Source organism: Nerophis ophidion, linkage group LG06 (assembly GCF_033978795.1).
Source record: "Nerophis ophidion isolate RoL-2023_Sa linkage group LG06, RoL_Noph_v1.0, whole genome shotgun sequence".
Taxonomy (NCBI): domain Eukaryota; kingdom Metazoa; phylum Chordata; class Actinopteri; order Syngnathiformes; family Syngnathidae; genus Nerophis; species Nerophis ophidion.
Genome location: NC_084616.1, coordinates 48,849,801 through 48,866,442, shown reverse-complemented (window position 1 = coordinate 48,866,442; position 16,642 = coordinate 48,849,801). Strand labels below are relative to the sequence as shown.

Here is a 16,642-nt window from a genome sequence, read left to right as displayed (position 1 = left end):
TCCAAGTTATCCACATATAACATCAATACTATTTTAAAAGCAATGAAACTTGGTCGTTGATTTGTAAACTTGACAAAATATGTACATTTAGCCAAAATTAAAAGGAGGTTAGTAACCTCCTTGATCGATGATCAAATATGAATTATCAATTTCTAATGTATGTAATTTATAAAGGCCAAATAGTACATGTCTGACAGTAATTTTTAATGAGGATTACATTTTGGAACTTATTAAATTATTTTGGTCAGTCCAGAAAACACGAGAATATTATACTTTTTTTATCGGATATTTTGTCTGCATTGGAACAAAAACTGCGCAGTGAGTCAATGTTACTTTTGTATTTTAGAGTAACATCCGTAAAGTCTTCTGAGGGTGACCGCTTTCACTTTTGTTCTTTGATCTAATTTATTGTCAAAATAACGGATTGCTAATAGCGTCATATTCAAACCGTGCTCTGATTGGCTGATGTACACGTCAATCATTTCGTCCTTGCCACCGACTTCCGCCCATCACCGAAGGCTGGGCTGTCTTCAATTGTTTATGTTACCAACTCATTAATTTGACATCTCTTTACAGGTATATTATTATTAAACTATATCCACATACACATACAACAACCCAAACTGCCCTTTGCTTGTCAGGGTGTGTGCTGCTAAGGTTAGTTAATGTCTCCGGAGACATTTGAACTCAGCAATGTTGCTAACTGCTACTTTGGCTAGCTGCCCTAAAGGCTATTTTATGTAAAAAAAAAAAATGGCTTGTTATGGGACAGCTGTTATACACATAACTACGTAATGTTGTAACACGCCGTCCGTATGTTTACAGGTTACGTGTTTGGCTGTCTTTGATGTTCCGAGGTAGTGATGTTCCGTTGCTGAAAATGACTTCGGAGTAACAAATCTACTGTTTCTACTCACTATGAACAGCGAGGAGGAATTTTACGACGCCGAGACAGGTGAGACAGGACAACTGCTGTTGCACCATCATTGTCGTGACATCCAGTATTTTACGCTGGCACTAAAAGTAACAGAGCTCTTTTTATGGGTGACGCTGTCATATTAATTGAGCAAGTTTGCAGTAATGTAAACTTGCAATGCATTTGAACTGTCAGAGAGTAAGAAAAGAAGCCAAACATTAGTTTACTAGACTAGCTGGGGAGCCAGACCTATGCTATACTATCAATGTAAGGTTGCCCTAGAACAGTGGTTCTCAAATCGGGGTACACGTACCCCTAGGGGTACTTGAAGGTATGCCAAGGGGTACATGATATATATTTTTTTTATATTCTAAAAATAGCAACAATTCAAAAATCCTTAATAAATATATTTATTGAATAAAGATTCAACAAAATATCAATTTAAGTTCATAAACTGTGAAAAGAAATGCAACAATGCAATATTCAGTGTTGACAGCTAGATTTTTTGTGGACAAGTTCCATAAATATTGATGTTAACATTTATTTTTTTGCGAAGAAATGTTTAGAATTATGTTCATGAATCCAGATGGATCTCTATTACAATCCCCAAAGAGGGCACTTTAAGTTGATGGTTACTTCTCTGTGTAGAAATCTTTATTTATAATTGAATCACTTGTTTATTTAGTTATATTTATATCTTTTTTTCCAAATAGTTCAAGAAAGACCACTACAAATGAGCAATATTTTGCACTGCTATACAATTTCATAAATCAGAAACTAATGGCATAGTGCTGTATTTTACTTATTTATCTCTTTTTTCCAACCAAAAATGCTTTGCTCTAATTAGGGGGTACTTGAATTAAAAACATGTTCACAGGGGGTACATCACTGAAAAATGGTTGAGAACCACTGTTCTAAAAAATTCTAAAACAAAATAAGTGTTTAACAAAGAAAAAACAATAAGTTAATTTTTATTTTGCCCATTCAAAAGTCAGCAATTTTCTTTTAAGCATTCCTGCGGCTCATGTCTTAAAGACTGATCACCCTCAAGATGGTTCACCTCTGGTCACCTGTCAAACTTAGGTTTGATTCCGTCAAGTTGCAGTATTTTTCTCATGCAGTTGTAATTGGGCTATACTTTGTCTGTTTTTACCTTTTGAAACATATTTTCTAATTCCTGTTTTTGCTTTTGGATCATTGACATGTTTTTGGACCGTTTGGACATTGCTCACAATACAAAGGTCCTGGGTTCGATCCTGCGCGCGGGATCTTTCTGTGCGGATTTTGCATGTTCTCCACGTGACTGCGTGGGTTCCCTCCGGGTACTGCGGCTTCCTCCATCCTCCAAAGACATGCACCATCATTGTCGTGACATCCAGTATTTTACGCTGGCACTAAAAGTAACAGAGCTCTTTTTATGGGTGACAATACCTAAATTGGCCCTGGTGTGTGAAAGGGGTCTGTCTATCTGTTTTGGACCTGCGATGAGGTGGCGACTTGTCCAGGGTGTAGCTTGCCTACCACCCAAATGCAGCTGAGCTAGGCTCCAGCGACCCCCCGGGACCCTGAAAGGGATAAGCGGTAGAAAGTGGATGGATGGGTTGGAGATTGTAGCACATTTGCCCATGTTCTCTTTGTGGTTTCTACACATTGACTTTCATTAATACTAACCATTTCTCAGTATTATGAAGTGTCGTCCTACCTAGGTTTATGAGTGTAAATTGCTCTTTGTGCATGAATGAAAAGATGTTTCTTTTCCTGCCCTCCTCTTCCCCAGGGCTCGAGTCAGATGATTCCTTGGAGTTCAGTTTCAAGGATGCCCTGGTGCTTGATAGCAGTGATAAGGTGTCTGATAGCTCTGCTGCAGAGCAGAATGCAGTATGGCAGCGTAGGTGAGGAACTGCGCATGGTACTCTAACAATTTTTCAATGAAAACATTGCATTCCTGATTGGTAACACATCTTTTGAGTTGTTGCAATTACATACACTGTTAACTAGAGCTATATATGTTAGTGTGATTGAATTAAACAAAATTATGTATTTTTGTTTTTTACTAGGAAAACCTTGCCTGCTGAAATGATCACTCGAAACAACTTCAGTGTGACGAGCATACTGAAGAAATGTATCGGCATGGTGAGTCTTACTTGGTTAAAGAAAAGCATACATTAAGAATTGTAATGCTTATGATATAAATGGAAACATCACACAATGCACTTTAGTCTATTTTTAAGTAAAGCTTTTAGCCATTCATTATTTTTTGTGGAATAAATGTCTATTTTGCTGTCACATATTCCCTTCAAAGAGCACAACTCCTTCCTCCTACTTCATTATATCGCTGCCACATATTAATTTCCAAGAGCACAACTCCTTCCTCTTACTTTATTATATTTGTATTTGCCTAAGCAAAAAGATGAGTTTGACGTTTTTTATTTGTATATGTACTGTATGTCCATATCGGGGGGGAAAATACTAGTGTAATTATTATACTAACAGAACTTTTTCGTCCTCTTTATTTTATGATCATCAGCTATATTTGGTTTAAGAATCCCATTTTGCAGCATCAAATGGTACCAAAATAGCTTTAGTGAAAAGGATTTGTCTTTGCTTTTTGTGGGCACCATCACAAAAGCATTTTAGCAGACTTGTGTACCGTACATACTTGTGCTCTGAAGCTTGCCATTTGTATGTTGATGGTCCTTTATGTTATGTTGCTGCAGGAGCTGTCCAAAATAGCAATGCCTGTTGTGTTTAATGAGCCCCTGAGCTTCCTCCAGAGAATCTCAGAGTACATGGAACACACAAACCTCATCCACAAAGCCTGCCGTTTGTCGGACTCTATAGACCGCATGCAGGTACGGTTAAATCACGGCACATTGGTCCATATTAAAATTTCACATTGTATTAAAATGTAATCTTAATGTCACCAAAACAGGTTGTTGCCGCCTTTGCTGTTTCAGCTGTAGCATCTCAATGGGAAAGGACTGGAAAGCCATTTAATCCTTTACTGGGAGAGACTTTTGAACTCATGAGGTATTTAAGAATGCATTACACATTTCTTTATTTTCCATCTTCTTTATTTAGTTTATCATTGTTAAAGTTTTTATTTTTATTTTTTAGAGAGGACGATGGCTACAGATTGATCTCGGAGCAGGTAAGCCACCACCCGCCCATCAGTGCCTTCCATGCAGAGTCTCTGAAGCAAGAGTTTGCTTTCCATGGATCCATTTACCCAAAACTCAAGTTCTGGGGCAAAAGTGTCGAGGCCGAACCCAAAGGCACAATGACGCTGGAGTTACTGAAGTGAGAATTTGTGAATTAACACCCGCATTCTCACACACACACTCTTTCATTTGCTGCACTGCATTTTTATTGGTTTGCAAATGTTAGAACTGTATCTTTTGCATCTTAATGATGGTTTGAAAGTTGTCAGCTGCCTTGTGGCCAAGAATGAAGCATGCTTGAACTTTGCTTTCATGTTGTTAGAAACTTTTGAAACTGTTGCCATTGTTGCCTCACCACCGATAGCATGTGTGCTGGGAGGCAAGGAAGCAATGTTTTAAATATTTTTTACGTCTTTTTATGTTAGCAATACTTAACAAACCGGTTACCGGGGGGCTATTATTGTGAAAAATATATAAATGAAGTGTTCATACTAAGGATGTGGCGATTGATCAGCCACCGATCGGTATAAGCGGATTTTTGTTAAAAAGTATGTGATCAGCCATTGCTGATTAATGCTTTTAACTGCCGATCACGAACGCTGATCTTCTCTGGGTGACAAGCGGCTCGCAGCTAATTATACATCTCCATACACAATGTGGAGCCACCTCCTTAAGCTAATAATAATCAACTCCATTGCTTTAAATAAACTGAATTTCTTAGTATTTAAAGTGTCATTACCAAATATTATCACTGGAGGATTAGAAACCCAGGAGCAAGCATGCTAATAGCTAAGCTACCCTACCCTGAAACAACAACAACAAAATAAGTGCTTACTAACGTTTAAGAAGTGTTGATGGAACCATGTTACAGCAGAAAGTATGGCTGGTTGATAAAACTATATCAATATACAGGTATATTGCGATAAACATGTATTCGATATCAATAAAAAAATTCAGCCGATAATTTTAAATCTTTTTTTTTTTTTTTTGTCAGAAGAAACCGGAAGTTGCGAAGTAAAGCTGTTTGCATGAACAAAGGCACTTGCTCTCTTGTAACCGAGCAACGCAGCAAGTGATCTCTGATCAGTGGAAGTTACACACTAACAGACAATTAAGTAAGTATCAATTATCAAATTTGCTTGCGCCTTTTTTTTTTACTTGGGGTTTATTCTTTGCATGATGTGAGAAGAGAAACTAAGAAAGAATGCAGCAGAGAGCGAAGAACTTATCGATAAAAAAAGGAAAAGTCCCCTCGACAGTATGGCATTTTTTTGATTTTTTAAAACTGACCTTAGTCCGACAAATTTGCTCTTAACCAGTAATACCACACCACCTTATCCAATCTCACCCTTAAGCACAGAAAATTGTTTTTTTTCCCTCCGGTTACTCTTGTGTTTAAATTTTCAGGCTTGGCACTAGAATCTTTATCTCGAATCGTTTAGACTACTGCAATGCCCTGTATGTAGGCATTAGCCAGGCCTCCCTTGCCCGCCTGCAGCTCGTGCAGAACTCTGCTGCTCGTCTGCTAACACAGACCCACAGTCGTGAGCACATCACCCCTATATTAGCGTCCCTTCACTGGCTCCCTGTGCGTTATCGAATCAATTTTAAACTCCTTCTATTTACTTTTAAATTTCTAAACAACCTCGCGCCAACATATCTCTCCGACCTCCTTCAGCCTTACTGCCCCACTCGATCCCTAAGATCAGCCGATCAGCTTCTACTGACAGTCCCTGACACAAGGCTGAAGCTTAGAGGTGACAGAGCTTTTGCCGCTGCTGCTCCCAAGCTCTGGAACAACCTACCCCTGAGTGTTAGACAAGCCTCCTCTCTTCCTGTTTTTAAATCTCTCTTAAAAACATACTTTTATTCCTTGGCTTTTAACACTGAGTGATATCCATCCTGCAATGGCGCCCCATTATACACCTGCTGTGAACCTGTTTTTATGTTTTATTTATTTATTTTTTATCATGTTCTGTTTGTATTGTGTTGTTTGCTCGGTCCTCGTATTATCTTTTAACGTGCCCATTGTACAGCACTTTGGCTACCCCTGTGGTAAATTTAAATGTGCTTTATATATAAAGTTGATTTGATTTGATTTGATTTATATATATTGTTACACTTTATTAGACGTTTCTTACAAAGTTTTTTTTTTTTTTGCACATTTAATTGTAGAAAATTATATTCTTAAGTGTTGAATGAGAGTTTCGAATTTTGTTTACGTTGACGGAGGGTTTTACATGGCTGTGCTGACATTTCCTTTCCTTTCTGCCTTGGTAGCGGACGGGCTTATATACAGTATAGTCAAAGGAAGGTTACGGTACATTTTAAATTAAAATGTTTATATTGAATATATTTTCTCTTGGTTCTTATTTTTCATAGGTCATAAAAAATATCAATAGTTATCGACCAATATAAAACACCTTTATCGTGATACAGTTTTCAGCTATATTGCCCAGCCCTTGCGGAAAGTAAGCCGTTATTAAGAGGAAATTAGCAATTCGATTAATAAGGGTCTAATAAGAGGATAATATAAAGGCAACTATTTGTGTGTCAACGTCACAGTCAGTACATGACATGTACAAGGAGAATTGGATCAATCCATAAATTGGGGGTGTTGATATTAGGGGTGTTATCAGTATATGATCGATACTAGAATGATCAGATCAATATTTTCGTCAAAGCATTTTTTTGTTTTTGTTCATGTTTAAAAAATCTTAAGAACAATTACCTGGATCCAGGAAGACTTTGAGGCCAAAACCTTTTGGGTTTAAATAAGTGGCAGATAGTAGTTTTTAATTTTGTTTGGTGTTTGTAGACTGTTGATGTTGTTTTGCTCTACCAATTTTTGTAATAAAAGAAAATAAAGAGCTAGTTAAATAGTATGTTAAACTGTCAATAGTCCTCTCTATAAAGAAATCAAAAATGTTTACAGTTATTGCATGTAATTGGTATTATATCGGCTAATCTCACTCATGGATGATCAGTATCGGAATCGGCAGCATAAAACCATGATCGGAACATCCCCAGTTCATACAAATATATACTTAAAGGTTAAAAGACACAACTTTGCACATTGTATCTCTCAAGACTAAACCATGCAGTCTTCAAGAAGCTGTGAATTTCTTTCAGACATAAAGAAGCTTACACATGGACAAACCCAATGTGCTGTGTACACAACGTCATCTTAGGAAAGCTTTGGATTGAGCAATATGGAACAGTAGAGATTGTAAATCACAGGTATGATGACAGTTACTGTGTTGAAAGCAGATGTAGGTACCAGACTACTGACATTGTCATTATAACAATAATTCAGCACGGGAGATAAGTGTGTGTTGAACTTCAAACCCTGTGGCATGTTTGGAAAAGAGCTGCACAAAGTGGAAGGTCACATACAAGACAGCAGGTAAGATGGAAGCACATTTGTCAGGAATCCACAAAGTCTTATACTGCATCTTCTTTATGTCCCTCCTCTCACTCAACCAGTAAGAAGAAACATTGTGTGATTTATGGAAAGTGGACCGAGTGCATGTACAGTGTAGACCCTAAGTTCTATGAAGCACACAAAAAGTCCGACAAGACGGCAGGAGGGGACTCAAAGAAGCTGAAGCAGGTGAGTGCTCTATGGAATCGTTGCATTTTGCTCCAGATTTAGAAACTCTGAGTGAGAAGTCGCCCATAAGGGACGACAACACCTGAATGTAGGATTTAAGAAGAAAATTGCTTTGTCAAAAAAAAAAATTGCGTTAAAGCATGTTAAGTGTTGGCTAATGAGGTGCAGACTTACTGATCACACAGGTCCGTTTGACATGTATTTTTATTTGTCTTTGAAATAGTTTGCGGATTCTTCTTTCACAATAACATGCGTGACAGTAGTAGCAGGTAAGGTAAAACATTGTACTTGATATATGTAGTGTGTTGCTGCTGTTGTCTAGTAAGTTATGTCCAAGGTTTAGTGTATGGTTAGCTCTTTCCCAGCACTTACCCATAATGCCTTGCAATGATATATTTGCTTGAGAGATTTGTGACCATTTTAGTTCTGTGACACAGCTCTTTGCATTGTGTACTGTACAAAAGGCTCCATTATTTTTTTCCACTTTTGACAGCATTTTTTTGTGTTTATCTGTTTGTGCAGGAACATAGTGGTGAAGATGAGAATGCCGTTCTAGAGACTGTAACTGTGATATCAGAAAGTGCCTTACTGTGGAGGATATCGCCACGACCCGCTCACTCAGAAAAGGTTGGCTTGCACAGTGCTTATATCAATTAATCATTCAAACTTTATTTGTAAAGCTCCTTACATCAGCTATAGTTGCACCAAAGTGCTGGATACCAAACAGTGCAAGAAAAACAGCGAAATAAAAGAACGGATAATAAACATGACAGATTTATATTTATAAGTATCACGGTGATCTTAAGTACCAAAAGCGGCTCAGAATAATTGGTTCTTAAGTTTAGTTTTAAACAAATATAGGTCTGTAATTGTCCATAATTTGGCAGGCGAAGTATTCCAAAGCCTGGGACCAGCTATGGAGAAAGAGTGATCGTCATATTGTTACTATTTGGAGCAACAAACCTCCAACATCTGTTTTTGATTGATTGATTGATTGAAACTTTTATTAGTAGATTGCACAGTTCAGTACATATTCCGTACAATGACCACTAAATGGTAACACCCAAATATGTTTTTCAACTTGTTTAAGTCGGGGTCCACGTAAATCAATTCATGGTACAAATATATACTATCAGCATAAAACAGTCATCACATAGGTTAATCATCATAGTATGTACAGTACATTGAATTATTTACATTATTTACAATCCGGGGGGTGGGATGAGGAACTTTGGTTGATATCAGTACTTCAGTCATCAACAATTGCATCAACGGAGAAATGGACATTGAAACATTGTAGGTCTTCATACTTGGTAGGATATGTACAGCAAGCAGAGAACATGGTGAGTTGAGAAAGCATAAGAACAAGTATATACATTAGAAATGCATTTGATTATTTACATTAGGTTATTTAGAATCCGGGGACATGGGATGTGAATGGAGGAGGGTATTAGTAAAGGGTTGAAGTTGCCTGGAGGTGTTGTTTTAGAGCTGTTTTGAAGGAATATAGAGATGCACTTACTTTTACACCTGTTGGGAGTGCATTCCACATTGATGTGGCATAGAAAGAGAATGAGTTAAGACCTTTGTTAGATCGTAATCTGGGTTTAACGTGGTTTAACATTAGGTACTTGTACATTTCTTTTCAGTCAAGTGTAATTGTATATACTCTCGTTCAGATGTATAACTTTACCAGCTTTGCCGTGACACTAAATGAGCTGGAGCCCGGCATGGAGCAACTACTTGCACCAACTGACTGTCGGCAGAGGCCCGACATCAGAGCCATGGAGAACGGAGAAATAGGTATCACCAGTCTAAATTTTCAGGATGTTTCAATGCTTTCTTTTTAAATGATTGTTTTTGTCGTCTGATTTTGTGTATTTGCAGACAAAGCAAGTGCTGAAAAAGAGCGTCTTGAGGAGAAGCAGAGGCTCGCGCGTAAAGAGCGATCCAAGGATGAGGAGGAGTGTTCAACCAGGTAAATCAGTCCCTGTCCAACTTTCAAAAGCTCGGTAGTTCAACTTCATTGTGTCACCTTAAAGTACCAGTATAATAGAAAGACAATTTGACTTTATCTGCTGAATGGTGTTTATCGTATCCATTAAACCATATCCAATTGTATTTCCAAATCCGCAAAGTATGTGAAAATACTGTCTAAACATCACAAAATGCCTCAATTTGAGACAGCCGTTTTGAATATTCCTCTCTAAATTGCTTAGAAAATTTCTCTAGATACGGGGTGGGATGATGTCATAATTGGATCATTGCTGCACTATGACCATATCAACAGATCAGTCATACTGAAAATACGCAAAAAATGTTTTTATAAGCGTCAACACAGACAAAATATTTTTCAGCGACAAATTGATAACTGAAAGCTAACTATTAGCTTATACTGCAGCATGAATTTAGCCAGTCGGTGTCCTGCTGCGCATATGCATTTTAGCTCGTCAAAGTTATTCTAGATTATAAATCATGCCCCACACCTGGCTAATAGGAAGATTTAGCCATAAATCCAGAAATTGATCATTTGTGACCTTTATTTTTGAGAAGGAGAAGAAGACACAACCAAATACGGTGTTTGCAGGCAGCAACTTCTCTTTTTAACCCTTCGTGTGGATTATGATAAGGTTTTTATTGAAACCGGATACAAGAACATCATATCTGTCGGCCTTGCAGTGAGAGCAGACATTGTACAGTAAATTATTGTTTTATTATGTGTGTAGATTGTATTTTTGTTTAGCACTTGGCAATACTGCTACATGATGCTTATTTTTCATTAAAGTTATATCTGTTCAACAAACAGCTTCTAAAACTTGTAGCTCACCTTCCTTATATTCAGGCTAAAAATGATAAGTTTCTGGATCATCATTTTTCCAAAAGTAATGATTTTTGGCTCTCACAAAGGCTGCTTGATTAGCATTGTTGTTGATAAGGAAGGGATTCGTGGTTTTCACCTCTATGTCAAGGATCACGTGATTGGCTTGCTCATTGTCCTTTAAAATGGTTCCTGAAATCTCAGTGAGATTTATGCTATTTTGATCATATGTATTTACTTGAAAATGTTGTAAGTATTTTGGTGTCATACATCAGATACTGGTACAGTGGGTACGGAAAGTATTCCAAACCCTTTATATTTTGTCACTTTTTGTTTCATTGCAGCGATTTGCTAAACTCAAAAAATACCATTTTATTTCTAATTAATAATACACACTCAGTACCCCGTCTTGACAGAAAAAAACACAAATGTAGAAATGTTTCAAATGTATTTAAAATATAAAACCAAAAAAAATCACATTTATTCAGACTCTTTGCTTAATACTTTGTTGATACCCCTTTGGCAGCAATTACAGCCTCAAATATTTTTGAATACGATGCCACAAGCTTGGCACATCTATCTTTAGGCAGTTTCGCCCATTCCTCTTTGCCGCACCTCTCCAGCTCCATCAGAATGGATGGAAAGCATTGGTTTTCATCCAAGATGTCTCTGTACATTGCTGCATTCACATTTCCTTCTATCCTAATTAGTCTCCCGTTTCCTGCCGCTGAAAACCATCCCCTCAGCATGATGTTGCCACCACCATGCTTCACTGTTGGGATAGTATTGGACTAGTGACTGGTTTCTTAATGGTCTAAGAGTCTTTCAGGTGCAACTTGGCAATTTTTTTTAGAAAGAAATGGCCTCTGTCTGGCAACTCTACCATTCAGGCCCTACTGGTAGTTTGCTGCAGAGATGATTGTCCTTTTAGAAGGTTCTCCTCCCTCCACAGAGGTGAATGAAAACCCTAGCTTCCCATCCAATCTGATGGAACTTGAGAAGTGCTGCAAAAAGGAATGGGCGAAACTGCCCATAGATAAGTGTGTCAAACTTGTAGCATCGTATTCAAAAAGACATGAGGCTATAACGGCTGCCAAAGGTGGTTCAAGAGAGTATCGAGCAAACGTGAATATTTATGTACATGAAATTTGTTTTTGTTTTTTTTGTTGCATTTTTACATATATGTTTTTTTCTGTCAATGTGTGGTGCTGAATCTACATTAATGAGAAATAAAATTAACTGTTTTGATTTTTTAACAATAAAACAAAGACTGAAAAATTTAAAGAGGTCTAAATACTCTCTGTATCCACTGGTAAATGGTAACGGTAAATGGGTTGTACCTGCATAGCGCTTTTCTACCTTTTTAAGGAACTCAAAGCGCTTTGACACCATTTCCACATTCACCCATTCACACACACATTCACACACTGATGGCGGGAGCTGCCATGCTTTGCCTGGTCTCCCTTGGAAAAGAGATCAAAGAGATCTCAATGGGATTTTACCTGGTTAAATAAATACTAAATTAAAAAAAAAAAATGCAAGGCGCTAACTACGACCCAATCAGGAGCAAGGGTGAAGTGTCTTGTTCAAGGACACACGGACTTGACCAAAATGGTAGAAGATTGTGATTGAACCAGTAACCGTCAGACTGCTGGAACAGCCAGCCTCCCAACTTCGCCACACCATCTCCACTGGGTCCCATTAGGGGTCGGGAACCTTTTTGGCTGAGAGAGCCATTAAGCCTAATATTTTTAAATGTATTTATTTCCGTGAGAGCCATATAATATTTTTTAACACTGAATACAACTAAGTGCGTGCATTTTTAAGTAAGACTAACATTTTTAGAATATAACAAGTCTCTTATTCTTTTAATAACATTGTTATTCTGAAACCAACCAATAATATATAAAATACTTCTTACCATTAATGCGTTTTCTTGAACAGGTACGGTAGAAAACGGATGGATGGATTAAAATGCGTGAGAATGTTTTATATTTTGAACGTTATTTTAACACTGTGATTACCAGCGGAATTATTCATGATTTATTATTTTTTTCAGCTAAGATATATCTGAGAGCCAGTAGCAGTCATCAAAAGAGCCACAGGTTCCCTACCCCTAGTATACATGATTATAGCTTCATTATAGAAGCAACTTGTTTTTCCATTTTTCTGGTACATAAAATAACAACCTATTCTTCATGGTGAAGATATATATAATCTCTAATCTAATCCTCTCTATCAGGGTTGTCAGGTCATTTTTTTTAATTGGCCCGCAACACATTTCCAGGGTAAAATAAACATGTCCTGATTTAAAACATTTCACACAAAAAACAGAATAAATGTAACTGACCCAAACTCCCCCAAAATAGAAGCTGAAAACTGAAATGGCCAGCAACCTGTCTGTTTTACTGTATATGGTCTTTGAGGATTTCCATGTCCTGTCAAGATGAACATGTGGACACATCTCTTGAAAAATATGGTAAGTGTTTAATGCTAATGCTCTCGAAAAAGTTTAAGCTGGTGGAATAATAAATATATGAGTCAAGTATAATGATAGTAAGAAATTAAATATTTTAAGGGGGTTCGATTAGATAGTACACTAATTTGCTTGTTACAAATAACACAAAGCTATTAAGTGGATGTTTTGTTCAGATACTTGAGCATATATTGACTGATTGACCTACATTGTATAGGTTTTAGTAACTTAAGTGGACATAATGTAGCAAAGTGGCCCCTTGCATCTGCATGTTAGTAATAATAATTGATTATAATGATAGTTATTTTAATTTATAAAGGGTTTTTGACAAAGTCAGGGAAAAACATGCATACTTGTGAACGGCATGTGCAAATGCAACAAACATGGCAGTAGACGCAAAGTTAAATCATGAAATGCAACCTTACCCGAGCATAAACAATGCATATTTATCCAGGATAGTCTTTATACCAATTTCCTTGATACAGACACACACAAAGGAGTTTGTAAACCTCCATGCTTTTCTATGTTACGTGTATTGTTGTGTAGAATGGCTTCTGGAGCACAATAGTTTGATATATCTGGGAATGTGACCGACGTATAATCCTTGATATCTATTACTTGTCAAATCATTTTTTCATAAAGAATAGGGATCTATTCCATTGCATAGTTTGTTTATTGCTAGTATTTACTTTTTGCAAGAAGATTTAAGCCCCTTTTGTACTCAGTAGTTTGCGCACTGCTTGCTGTACAACTGCCATCTTTGCTTGGTTGACCACCACACAACTTTCACGTTGTGTCCTTGGGCAGGACACTTCACCCTTGCCCCCAGTGCCGCTCACACTGGTGAATGAATGATGAATGAATGATAGGTGGTGGTCGGAGGGGCCGTAGGCGCAAACTGGCAGCCACGCTTCCGTCAGTCTACCTCAGGGCAGCTGTGGCTACAGATGTAGCTTACCACCACCAGGTGTGAATGAATGATGGGTTCCCACTTCTCTGTGAGCGCTTTGAGTATCTAACAATAGAAAAGCGTGATATAAATCTAATCCATTATTATTACTGGTTTTTACTTCTGGAAAGAAGTCACGTGACGAAATACAAGCAATACAGTAATATTGATTGCAAAATGTCATGCTTTGGACTGATTGTAACAACATCTGCCTTTCAAGGTATCGCTGTACTACTACCTCGCTGTGCGAGGATAGTGGTGACTGAGGGAGGCAGACAAAAAAGTAGACAAGTGAAAAATTCAAAATTCAAAGCTGTCTTATGTAGTAGGCCTTTTGGTTTTCAAATGAAAGAAGGGAACTAATAATCTAAACAAAAATTATGTAGTTTACTTATTGGCTATTTAAAGGAACAGCAAACACTGCAGTAAAATTAGTGCAGCAGCCGCCGAAACTTGTTGTGAAGCAAACTCCACTGAATGACACTACAATGCCCCCACCTACCTCAGCTCGAGGCCACGGGGTCACAGAGTCGATGGTGCTTTTCATTTGTAAATATGTGTTTTGTTGGAAATTTCCATTTAAGGTGCATATTGTTTAATAAATATGTGAACTCTATTTTCTCATAAATTTCAGATGTGTTGTCGGTGACACAGTATACTTTAAATGTTCACTTCTGTTCAGTGGATTGTTCAAACCGTGACACAATATGTCATATCTTTTCCTGACTCCATTTTCTCCATACATGTATTGTACCCTAAAACCCTTATTAATACACTTGACATGACACTGACCTAAAATTCTAACATTTTGTGCATTTCCTTTCAGGTGGTTCCGGCTGGGAACAAACCCTCACACCGGAGCAGAGGACTGGCTGTACAAGGGGGGATACTTTGACAGGAATTACGTGGACTGTCCCAACATTTACTGACATAGAAAGATATTTTCACTTGTTTCTATTGATATCTTAAGACTGGTGTGCCGTATAGGACACTGCGGCTGCTAGCATTTGAACTTAAGAGAAGATCATGATCACATCAGCCATAGAAAGGTTTGAGTAAGTTTACTTCCTGTAGATCATATGCCCACTACCCTCACCTTTTATGTACTCTACTTGTGTTTCTGATGATTACAGTAATAGTCCACATTTAGAAAATGTTACACATGTTGAAACTTTAAACCACCTGTGTGATCTCAATAGAGGCGAACATGCTGCTACGGGGCACAAAACTTTGACTTATGTTTTAGTTCAGGTACTAATCTAAACTGTTGCATCTACACACCATGTACATCTTTTGGGTTGTAGAAATATAATATCAATATCAATACTTATTTAAACACATACGCTACTTTACTATGAACTGTAAAAAACAATTGTTCGCTCTAAACACAGAAGTGTTTTCGATCACGAGTATGAAAGAGAGAAAGCGGCTTATGCTTAAGTTTACTTGCACAAGAAAATCATTTTGGTACGTTATTGTTTTCCTCTGTATCTCAGATAACATGTTGAATAGTTGGTGCATGTATTGTCATCAAGCTGGTCCTCTATACCTCTTAAAGCCATAATTTTATTTTTGCACTGAGGTAAATCAATACTGTTAATGTATTTACACAATACTTCAAAGCTAAGGGATTGTGAGCATTTTAGGTTCAACAGAAAGCTGTGACTTTTTTTGCCTTTTATTTTCAAACAAGTACCATTAATTCCGACATGCGAGAGATTTGTCATTTTCTTCCTATAACGAAAGCCTTGTATTTCAGAGCCGGGCCTAAACCTATGCAAAGTGATCCATCCAGTCTACCTTTCTGAAATGTGAAACGTGTAACACACGTAGTTTCTGTTGAGCGTGTAGTTGACATGCGATTGCGGACTACAGTCCTCACCGAGTGAGCATTATGTACTGTGATGTTTTAATTTTGTTCTTGAGCACTAACTTTGCATCAAAACTGCACAGTAGAAACCTTACTGTTCTATGCACATATTTCATATTATATAATGAAGCATCATTTATGCTCCCAGATGCTTACATGAGTTACAAGCACTTTCAACCCTGCACTCACTGAAGATGCAGGATTCATATATGCATCCTTTTAATGATGTATTATCTAATTGAGATTGTTCATATTGTCTGTTCAGTAGCCATCTTTCTTCATGAGACACATCCATAAACAAACCAGGTATACTTAATAAATCTAAATACGGACGTTTAAAATTAAAGTCTTTGTCTGTCGTGTTTTATTTGTCTGGTCTGTATTTATAAATATGATTGGAAGAAAGGTACCAATGACGTACTTTTATTTACCTGACAATAATTATTCATCATAATACTAAGCTAACAAAACATACATTTTAGAATAAGAATGTGTTTCGGCTTTATTCCTAGGTCATTCATATTGCATTAAACATAACCCCAGTTGACCAAATTTAGTGCTGTACAGACATGAAAAAAAATTTGAATATTGCAAAAAATGTCAAATGTACGTTTTGACACGCAAGAGGAATACAATACCAGAACAGCATTTATTTATTTCAAGAAGTGCGAAAACATTAATTAAAAACGAGACGTAAACTACCAATATTTCCTGCCTAACTGGATTTGAACGCCAGGGGGGAAATGTTTTAGCCCAAATTTAAGATTGATTGTTTTATCAAATTTCTGTACTTATAAATCGCATTAATCAAATATTTTAAAAGATGCATATCGGTAACG

At 37.2% G+C, this 16,642-nt stretch overlaps 1 protein-coding gene across 2 annotated transcripts; it reads left to right on the top strand.

Moving 5' to 3' along the window:
• Positions 1-454: 454 nt before the first annotated feature.
• LOC133554838 (oxysterol-binding protein-related protein 2-like) lies at positions 455-16,149 on the top strand. Of its 2 annotated transcripts, none has more exons than XM_061904031.1 (14): positions 455-576; positions 826-955; positions 2,694-2,808; positions 2,974-3,049; positions 3,634-3,768; positions 3,849-3,946; positions 4,034-4,216; positions 7,210-7,317; positions 7,394-7,483; positions 7,564-7,690; positions 8,213-8,317; positions 9,370-9,493; positions 9,578-9,668; positions 14,760-16,149. In XM_061904031.1, exons 2-14 carry the CDS (start codon positions 919-921, stop codon positions 14,860-14,862), a joined length of 1,392 nt encoding a protein of 463 aa, XP_061760015.1. In that variant the 5' UTR covers positions 455-576; positions 826-918; the 3' UTR covers positions 14,863-16,149. The 2 variants fall into 2 exon arrangements, with proteins under 2 accessions (XP_061760015.1, XP_061760016.1); XM_061904032.1 differs by having other exon boundaries at positions 521-657.
• Positions 16,150-16,642: the final 493 nt, after the last annotated feature.